The sequence below is a fragment of the Rousettus aegyptiacus genome, unplaced genomic scaffold (genome assembly GCF_014176215.1).
Source record: "Rousettus aegyptiacus isolate mRouAeg1 unplaced genomic scaffold, mRouAeg1.p scaffold_m13_p_7, whole genome shotgun sequence".
Taxonomy (NCBI): Eukaryota; Metazoa; Chordata; class Mammalia; order Chiroptera; family Pteropodidae; genus Rousettus; species Rousettus aegyptiacus.
This window is the reverse complement of record NW_023416310.1, coordinates 25,030,216-25,040,833: the sequence shown is the minus strand read 5'-3', so window position 1 is coordinate 25,040,833 and position 10,618 is coordinate 25,030,216. Positions and strand designations below refer to the sequence as shown.

General features: G+C 41.0%; 1 protein-coding gene and 1 long non-coding RNA gene across 9 annotated transcripts in view; one reads left to right on the top strand and one right to left on the bottom strand.

Annotated features, from left to right (window-relative positions):
* Positions 1-10,618, top strand: part of LOC107509595 — a 35,079-nt gene that overhangs the window by 5,160 nt on the left and 19,301 nt on the right. For 2 of the 4 annotated variants that reach the window (XR_004952085.1, XR_004952083.1), the window contains one exon: positions 4,720-8,886. This is a non-coding gene — a long non-coding RNA (uncharacterized LOC107509595). Of the gene's footprint in view, positions 1-4,719; positions 8,887-10,618 lie in introns of those variants that run through there. The other 2 variants (XR_004952086.1, XR_004952084.1) reach the window with 2 other exon arrangements.
* EML4 (EMAP like 4) overlaps positions 7,896-10,618 on the bottom strand; it is a 130,172-nt gene continuing 127,449 nt past the window's right edge. For all 5 annotated transcript variants that reach the window (XM_036224760.1, XM_016142247.2, XM_036224759.1 and 2 more), the window contains one exon: positions 7,896-10,593. In XM_036224760.1, coding sequence (XP_036080653.1) covers positions 10,144-10,593 — 450 coding nt within the window. In that variant the 3' untranslated portion in view covers positions 7,896-10,143. The remainder of the gene's footprint in view (positions 10,594-10,618) is intronic.

Sequence of the window (10,618 nt, the reverse complement as noted above, 5' to 3'; positions counted from 1 at the left end):
AACCCTAACGGCACAAACCATTCATTCTGTAATCGCTGTGTGCCAGATTCTGTGCTGGGCAGTAGAACCCTAGAAAGATGACACTGTCCCTGGCTTCCAGAGCTCACAGAATGATGAGTGCAACCAAAGTGCAGAATAGTCCAGAGGCAGGGCTAGGGCTCATGAAGGTGAGGGGAGGAGTGAGGGGACTTTCTCAGAGGGGGCACTGTTTAAATTGAGTACGTATCACATGTGGAAGTAGTTTCCATGAAAATACAGTGTGGAAGGATACTTGACCTGAGGGAAGAGCATGCACTGATGTGTGAGAGAACCTTGAATGTGTGTGAGAGGATAGGGGAAGAGAGGAATGGCAGGACTCCGACTAGAAAGGGAGGCTTAGGCTAGCTCATGAGGCCGGGGCTGGGCCAAAGAGAGCTTAGACTCTAGTAGGTAAGTGGTAAGGGGGAGGGGGGGGGGTGCGTGTCAGGGGTGGGGGCAGAATCCAGTGTTCTTTTGTTTTTTTGAACTCCTACCAATATGGAGAACATACTGGGAGGGAGAAGGCTCAAGGCATTCCAACAGTTAAGAGTTGTTAGAGTTCACTTGAGAGGTAATGAGGGCCTGGGGAGCAGTGGCAGTAGGCTTAGAGAGAAAGGATGAATCCCAGGGAGGTTAAGAGGCAGAATGAACACAGTTTGACAATTAGTTGGACTTTGGAGGTGAAGGTATGAAAGGTTTCCAGGAGTGCTTGGGATGATTCAGCTTGACTTCTGCTTGAATGGAGGTACAAGCCTAAGGGAACACAGGGAAGGGCATGTTCTGCTGGGAAAATGGATTGCCCGTGAGACCTCTGGCCACAGACAGAGTTCCAGAAGGCACTTGTGGCCTGGACTGGATAGATATAAATTCGAGACTTAGTGGTAGAACTGATGGGTGTCTGTCACACTGTTAAGGAGTGTATGTAAGAATGAAGAAGTAGAATGGGAGAAATACCAATATTTTAGGAGTGAGTGGAGAAAAGTGTCTCATGAGGGTTATAGGAACGGAAGGAACACAGACATAATGTGTGAAAGAACCGAGATGCAAAAGAAACTATTTGTATAAAAGTCAAAACCAGACAAAACTAAACTTTAGTGATAGAGGTCAGAATAGAGGCTACCCTTGTCAGGGAGTATTGATGGAAGGAGGGCTCACAAGGCAGACACAAGTACTGGAGATGTTCCATACCTTCATCTCGGTGGCGGGTGTGTATGCGTATGCACACATGTACTAAGATTTGTGGACTTTGCTGTAGTTATACTTAAAAGTCTTTAATGAAGGAAGATGGCAGTGTAGGAGAGGAAAAAGAATTTTCAGTCTTTTGGATTCTTGGCTGAGACTCCTGTAATAAAAGACAGATTAACAGAAAAATATATTTGCTAACATGTTTACCTCGTGTGTATATGGGAGATACCCAGGGGAAAGTGAGTAATCCCCCGAAGTGGCTTAGCATTTAAGCTTAAATCTTCATGGGGAAAGAGGAGAGGCCTTTTAGGGAGAGAGTAAGTGGTTTTAGGGAAAGACAGTTGGGCCCTTAGACGATGGGAAGTATGGCAGTTTGTGACGAAGTTTGGAATTAGTGTGGACTTCTAGTCTCCTCTCCTGTGGTGAGTCAGTCTTCCCTGGTGGATGAAACTTCCAGGGAGGGACTTTGTGACAATTGAGTTCCTTCTGGAGACTCTGTTTTAAAGTAAATAGGGGAAGTTCAGAGAAAGCCTCTCCCTGCATCTGCTGTTTCTTGGGTACCTACAGCTGAAAATAACCAGTATACCATACCCAAAGTGGCATATTTTGGGGTGCAATGTTCTGCCATCCTTTGGAAGGAAGATGGAAAGAAGTAAGGAAAATAGGAAAGGAGGAAGGAAAAGAAAGGAAAAAGGGGAGGATGAAAGGAAGAAAGGATAGGGGATAGGGTTTTCAAAAAAGATGATGATGACTCATGTCACTCCCAGAGATCAAGCCAGGGCTGGCTCCATAGGGTGGCATAGATATGAGTTGTGTCCCTGGAGGCTGCCCTGCCAGCCCTCCAATGTTTAATAGTGTGTGTACCTAGAGCTGCTGAATGAGTGGCATAGAACAGACTCTAACATTGAATCAGAATGGGGAGGAGCGAGGTTCCCCAGGGCAAGGGCATACCTGAGAAACATCTCGCACTTTTGTCCATGGCTCTGGCAGTACAAATGGCCATGTCCGTGGTTTCCTGAGTGCTCTCCCAGACAGTCCCTGTGTTTAAATTTGATAATGTTTAATAAAAAATGTACTTAACTACTGTAATTTAAAAGAACTTCCTTCTATTTTAGTGTGAGGGTTCCCCATAGAAACCACTTCAGTAGTGGCAGCTGTGAATGGCAGCTTTATTAATGGAGCCATCTGCAGGCTTTCCTAGTTTTCCTAACAATCTGTCGCACTGCTCATTGCTTCCAGTGCAAACATTGTTTATTGTGATGAAGGCCCTAGGCAGTCATCTGGAGAAAACAGCCTTCCCTGCACCCTGATGCAAGCACAGCCAATCTCTTTCTCTTATGCCCCTTGAGTGCTGGGCCTTCACAGAGCAGGGGCAGGCAGAGCCCATGAGTTCACCAGGATGCCTCCCTGTGGATCAGATGCTTTTGGTGGGCAAGGCCCTTGTTCTCTCTTTTCAGATTGAGACCAGGAAGATGGGGCTCTGGGGCAGCACAGATAGTACCTAAACCCACAGTGAAAAATGCCTTTTTCATTGCAACCCTTTGTTTTTTTATATCAGATTCCTTACTTGTCCCTAAGGAAGGCTGACCCATCATCACATGGGAATGGGGTTTGGTCTCACTGCTCCAGGGTCCTGTGAAGGCCTGAGTCCTAACATTCTTCCAAGAGAGAGGGGACTTTTGGCTCAGCTCAGAATTAATTCATCTTCTAAATGGAAATGTCAAAGTTTGGGAAACAGCAGGCCACATAAAAATAGATTTCGTTGATGAAGCTGGGGGCCTGTCACTCTCATGGAAGAGAGCCTGATCATATAACCTCAATTTTTCAGCAGTTTCATGAGGGCCCTGCTAAAGAGTGGAATTCTTTTCCTTGTCATTTTGTGAATTCTGAATAAGGGAAGGTGATTCAGCCCAAGCACCTGAGCGAAGGCAGTGGCAGGGTGGCTTCTGGAGAGGTTTCCAAAAAAGGGAATGAGCACCAGTGACGCTCAGTCAGAAGTGAAACATGTAGGAGGGAGAAGGGGACGGAAAGCCCCAGCAAAGAGAGAGGACATCTCTTTTCATCAGTGGTTATACAGCAGGTGCCTCTCAGTGGAGGGCAAACCAGCAGGTCATTTCTCAGTGCCTCAGGTTGTCTCCTGCCCTGCTGTCCAGATGCTGAACTTTACAGCCACCTTGAACGAGCACCCCTCCCTTGTCTTGGGCTCTTTCATACCTACAGAAGAGCTAGGAATTCTCTGACAGACCTCCCCCATGGGAGCAGAGCGGTGGCTGGAAGGGCCGTGGAGAGCATACAGTTTCATAATTGTTTTTTTAGCCTGTAGGTGGAGTACCTCATGTACACAAGAACAGAAGTTCTATTAAACTTTTTTGTTGTTGTTGTATTCTACATTCTCTTCAAAAGAATAAAGGGACGGTGAAGTTTCTACATTATTTTTTAAACTTTTAATTTTGAAGCAATTATAGACTCAGAGGAAGTTTCAAAAATAATACATATCGTCTGGTGAACCCTTCTGTCAGCTTCCCCCAGTGGTGACATCTTAGATAACATAATATTAGGACCAGGAGCTTGATGTTGGTACAATATAGTAACCTACATTGCAGACCTTACTCAGTTTCTACCAATTTTGCTTACATTCACGTGTTCTGTGTAATTTAATCCCGTGTATATGTTCATGTAGCCACCATCCCCAAGAGTCTGATCACCATAATGGAACCTCTTTGTGCTGCCCCTTTATGGTGATAACCCCTCCCCTCTGTATGTGTCCCCTGGCAACCACTAATCTGTTCTCTATATTTGTCATTTCAAGAATGTTACATAAGTGGAAATACAATTGTTGAACTTTCAAGATTGACTTTTTTTCACTATGTATAATGCCCTTGTGCTCCCAATCCAAGTTTGCATGTATCAGTAGTTTGTTCCTTTTTATTAAGTAGAATTCCATTGTATGGGTTCTACATTATTTTTTAAATATCAAAATTTTACGTTTTGTATATTGTTACAGAATTTAAACAATGGATGGGTGGTCTCAATAGGTGACCAATCTAAGTTTCTTAATAGAAATATTTTCACATTTCAAATCATACACTATTTATAGTATGTTGTTAGAATTTTTTTAATTTTGAGGGAACTTGACTTTGCTATATACCAATTCTAAAATACACAAGATTGTCTTTACTAGGTTACTTGCCCCATGAAAGCAGGGGCTGTATCTGTCTCATCGTCGGATTCCCCACTGAGCCTGGCTCAGCTCCTTGCGTGAGGCAGGTTTGTAACATCTCTGATCAATGGATGATTCTTTTGGATCCTAGTCCCACCCAAACTCCCTAGTATTCAGACTGGGTACCACGTTGAAGGTGTTGGCAGCATAATAGATTTTTATTGTAGAGACTGAAATCTGCAGAAGAGGACCTGCCTATCTGGACATCTGACTTAACAGTTGTTACTCAAAATAGAGTTCTGCAATAGATAATGGTTAAGAGAATGTCAGCTTCTGCTTTCCTTGCCTCCAACTAGGTTTCCAGGTCAACCCAAGCCAGTGTCAGCTGGATATTACTGCGCGGAGGCTGGCCTGAGTACCCTGTGACCTTTCCCAGAATGCATTCTGGCTTGGCTATGTGAACGAGGAGGAGACAGGATGACCAGGTATGAGAGCTTTGCTTTTTGTTATTTTTCTTCCCTGAGGCTATTTCTTGTAGCACCCCCTTTTTCAGTTACTTTAGTGAGATCTGGTTAAACTTTGTCAGGAGTTGGATTTAGCCTCTGAAGCTGATTTTGTGTAATCTTGCCGAGGTGTGTAGTCATTAGCACCAGCAGTTATCCATGTTCATCTCTGTCAGTAGATGGCTGGCTCCCTGGTAAAATCTTGTTTTCAGGACTATGTGTTTACATGGCTGAAGGAGAGAAGATGGAAGATTAAAGCCCTGTGGCTGAGCACGGGGCTAGCAGGACCTCCAGGCTTGCCATGGGAAGTGTGGGATGGAGAATGAGGACAAAGTGGGAAAAGCACTTGGCCAATAACAAAAATAAGTTGCTCTGCTTCTTTTATGGTGAAATAAGAAATTACTGAAAGGTTGGAAAGTAAGAGAGCAGTGTCTCCACACAAATAGGTTTAAATTGAACATTGGGGACTGAGGACTTATGTTTGCTATAGCCAGTGAAGGCAGGAAGAGCAGGCATTTGCTGGCAGCAGGTGTCACAGTACTGTGTTAGGGCCTGGAAGCTGCTCTGCTCTGTGCTTCAGTTGTAGGGATGGCAGGAAAGGGGACTTGTGCATGAGAAGGGCGCCTTCAACTTGGTGACACTGTTCAGAGCCCAAAGCTACCTTTACCAAAGCTTAATCACTTTCTGTAGTTTTTCTTGATTCTAGTTTTAAATCTCTCCTACCATAATTTTAATTCATTTCTTTCCTGTTACTGATAATCACTAAATTATTGTTCTGTAGTAAACATCTGTAGTGCACTAGCAGTAGTGCATGGTGCTAGCTAGCCACAGGGACTCTGGAGGGAGAAGGACTTGGCTTTAAATCTTGGTGTAGCCACTTGCTATTAGTGTAACCTGGCTTCTGTTCCTTAAGTTTCCTGGTTTATAAAATGGAGATAACTGAATTTAGGATTGTTGTGAAGATTGAATGAGTTAATACACATAAAGCACTTAAATGTTACATTGTTAGCTCTTGTTGAATAGCAGTTCTATGGATGTGCCATATTTTAATCATTGAGCACCTAGGTGGTTGTTTCCACCTATTCCGTGTCTTTGTCCTTTGAGATATAAAAGTGGTACTCTTAAATTTTTCTGCCAGATTTCTAGATTGGTAAACTAAAAAAATAAAACCCAAGAAATAAAAAGTGCATTCAGTTGAGTAAGCCATGGTCTCCTGAGGATGCCACACATGGATACAGAAATTAAGCAGGTTGGTATTTCCAGAGGAGACAGTGAAACTTACTTTCCTTCATTTGAGTCTCTTTATTCCTTTAGCATCTTTGTATCAGAGCATTTAAGGTTATTGTACAGGCCTATTAATGAGGGCAGAGTAGAAACTCAGGTTTCCCTTGGAAAAGGTTAACTGATTATTAGCACCAAAGGTGTTAAATTATCTGAGACTCTGTGAAGAGAGCAGGAGCTGCATCAGCTGCATCTTTTTTTTTTTTTCCTTCTGGGGGTGGGGGGGGGGAAGTGGCAGAATGAAGACCTTTCTGTGGTCTTCGAGGACTCCATTCTTGGGTATCCTAGACAAAGTAGGCTCCTCCAGGGCCTGGTTTACGTGACAGTGACCTCACCCACTCCTGTATGGAGGCTTGAAACGAACACAGGGCCTCTTCTGTTTCTTAATCTGCTTTCCAAAATCTCTGAATTTCTGCCCTCATCTTTTCCTCCTTGCTTTCTGTTTCTAAAAAATGTCTTTCTCCTAATGTGAGTGGAAGAAGTGCAAGTTTTGAAGTTATAAAATGAGAAATCCTGGCGTGGCCCTTTCTAAGTAAACAAATAGTTACTAAATCTCTGCTATCCATCTTCTTGCCTACAGGGTAATATTACCTGCATTGCTAAACGAGAGTCAGGGTGTTCGGGGCACACTTGGCCGCACAGGTGCTCTTCTTGATCCAAGTCCTACATAGGTGCTCATCAGCCTGTCATTTGTCCTACAAATACTGTCTTGTCTTCATTTTCATTTCAGTTTCAGCTAGAGGTTATACCAGTACCTCAATACGTTTAAGATCAAATTCATAAACAAGTTATTTGCGATCTTTTTTATTAAGAGGAAAAATCACATTGTTTAGTGGGTTTGCTCTGGTGCCCATTAGCCATTTTGTCTCAGAACTGGGGAAGAATGTTTAGCCTCTTAAGGGTTAGTACAAGCATACCTTGGAGCTACTGCAGGTTTGGTTCTAAACCACTGTAATAAAGTGAGTCACACAGTGCATATAAAAGTAATGTTTACACTACTGGTTTATTAAATGTGTAATAGCAATATGTCTAAGAAAACAATGTATCTACCTTAATTAAAAAATATCTTATTGCTAAAAAAAATTCTAACCATTATCTGAACCTGTTGGCACTGACAGACCTGCTTGATGCAAGGTTGCCCCAACCTCAGCTTGTTTAAAAAAAAAAAAAAAAAAAATCTGAAGTGCAATAAAACAAAGTATGCCTATATATGTGAGCGGCTGTGAACTTATATTCATAGTCATCAAAGATGAGATGAATAAGGCAGTAATGAAAACCCCATCATTTCCATGATTGTAAAATGGAGAGGGGGGTGTATGGAATATTCTAATTCTTCATAGAGAAAAATTTGTTGCAGCTAATTTGTTTCCGGTGTACACTGAATCCGTGTCTCTAAGCAACATAGGAGAAATGGAGAAAGCAGGGAATACGGTGTCTTACTGAGTCCAAGGATTTCACAAAGGCTAATACGAGGGAGGCAGTGGCGTCGGGTCAGGTAGGTAACCAAGCTCACCACGATTAGCCAAAGTATAGACACTAAATTTAAATGAAGCTATTCCCCTATTAAATGGAAGCATAAGTCAGAAGTAATTTCCTCTAACATTACGAGATGGAGTTTGTTACTACCAGAATGGTGGTATCCATAGCAGTAGCCCTAGTCAACTAATAATTGTCATGCTTTCTGATGATTAGACAGTCATGGAGACTAGCAGTATAAATGGAGATAAGGCACATTTAGAGACAGATGAAACATTTTGATTATTTTATTTAATCTTCAAAAATTTCTGCCTTGAGACAGGAATGCATGATAGAAATGGCTCAACATCTTCACATGAAACACTTGGATTCATTTTCATTCACAAGTTTTTCTAAAAACATCTATAATTTCATAATCCCACCCACTTCCAACCATTATCACAGATTTAATCGACTGTTAAACAGTAGTTGCCAGCAATAGAGCTGGAACGCTTTCTGCGTATTAGTAGTGTCTTTTGAAACTACCACCCAAGAGTATCACGATTATAAATCTCGTATACAGCAACCCCAAAGTTGACTCATGTCCCCACATAAACTCCCTGCTTATGGAGAGCTGTGTCCCCCAGGTACTTGAAGAAATGCTTTTTCTACTCTTAGAACTACTTGTTCATCTCATAGTATTTTTTTTTTTTTGAAGGAAATAGCATATGCTGACTTGATAATTTAGTCACCACTGCTAAAAGGCAAATATATATGCCTGATACTTTACTTACTGATGCTCTCTGATAATTATGTACAGAACATACTGAAAAAGATGGGTTGCTTGGAGTCTACCTCTTCTTTGGAAGAGAGCTACTTTGAGGTTTTTTTTTTGAAGAGTTGTAAACAAAAGGAAAGAGATATACATGGACATTTATCTATACACTTAGAGATATACACTGAGTATATTCAATGTGGCGTATATCTGCTTATATAGATACACACAAATAGAGTGTCTACACTCACCCCTTCACACATACCCACACCCTTACATACAGCATGTGAATATAAATGTGAGTGTCCTAGGGAGTTCACTGGAGTTTGTATATTACCAAATGATGAAATACCTGATTTGTATTACTCCTGAGAAGATACTAGAAGGGAATGACAGTTCTGATGCACTTTGGAATGACACAATCACGTAAACACTTGCATACTTAAGACTTCTGAACTCATCCAAAGTTGCTAAACATGATCTAACCAAAAAAAAAAAAAAAAAAAAAAGATATCAAAACAACGCAGCAAGTTAAAAAATAAATCAAAACAGTTTTTTATAATCTAAGTATAAACAAACATATAGGAAATGCATATTTGTCAGTAATTTTAAAGTAGGAAACACATACTTAAGAAATAGTCATCTGACAAAACTTTAAAGAAACTATCCAATGCATAATACATGCATTGCCCAAATTAGCAGAGGATAGCCACATTAGAACTGCAAGGCTTAGAGCAACTCCACCAGAGAAAAATTACATATAGCAAGTCTGTTAAGTACGCAATTGATAAAAACTAGTGACTGTTCACACTTCTGTAAAAAAGAAATTGCAATTTGCTGAGTATCTTATCCCTCAATACATAAAAATTACAACTAAGCCAATGAACTTCAAGCACCAATTCCATCGTTTGAACTTCCTGTATTTATATTTCTCCTACTGAGGGAACAAATTATTTTGAAGGCTAAGCTAAAATTAGCCAAGTAATTAGTTTTATAGGCATGCGGTTTTTTTTTTCTTCCATTCACTTGAATGCCAAACATTTAAACTGGTAAAGGAATCCTTGGAGGAATCTTATTTCTGAGTATCAATGGTTTAATATACATTAAAAGCTCTTTAACAAACCACTGCTTTCTTAGTTCTAAGATTAAATAGATTTGCACACAAGAATTTAAGAGACTGTTCCTCATTATGACTTAAAAAAGGCAGCACCTATAAAGTAGACTAACAAGCACATTTGGACATTTAGTGGTAGTGTAGGAAAATGGCATTATTCAAGGAGGCAACACTTCACTGCCTGTGGCAATACTGACATTTTTCTTAACTAAAAAATTTCCACTAGATGTTTGGGGTGAGAGTCTATCTCAGTAAGAGTTTTTTTTTTTTTTTTTTTTTTTTTTTTCTGATTTTTTTTCTGCATCAGGAAGAGAGTAGCATAATCTGAGCCAGTAGATGAGTAAGTGTGATGCCTCTGGTTGTTCCTGAAGAAAACATTCAGATAACAAGGGGTTTGTTTTAAATCAATACAACTGCTGTTTTTGTTTCCAGTATTTACATCCTACCACTTACATACACAGTAATTTCTGAGACATTAAGTTTGGTTAATCTTCAGCATACACCAAACTGAACCTTTAGGTCCACTGTATTTGAGAGGCTGAAGAAAACAGATCACACAGAAACCGAAATCTTGATTAATAGTGATTTTTTGTCATTTCCCGGCCTGTTATCTGAACTCTATCAAAAGACCACATGCATTGAAGTCCTGGTGTTAAGATAGGGGTGAAGGGTCTTGCTGGTCCTCAGTAAGAGTGGTTTCACTCTGTTCCTCCTTCATCTCACTGGATGGCTCTTCATAAACAGGCTCACCGAGGTCTTCACTTCCCCCTTCACTCTTCTCCTCACTGTGGTCTTCACTGGGTTCCAGAAGTGTAGGAGAATTGCTTATTCTACTTTCTTCTTCAGCTGTCTCATTTAATGGCTGAGAAGGAGGTGGTGTGGGCGTATCAGATTGCATGACGTTTTCAATGGAAGAGATGGGGGCTTTGGTTAGACTAGTATCTGCTACAATCTCGTTTTGAGGCAAAGATAACTTTTCCACAAGTTTCCACTGAATAATGCTCATGTCTTTTCCACCAGTTGAAATCAGGTGACTGTCATTATGAGTAAAACTGACATTGGTGACATGGCTGCTGTGGGCACTGTACTTGTGACTAGGAGCCTATACGAAATAAATCAGACAAGAA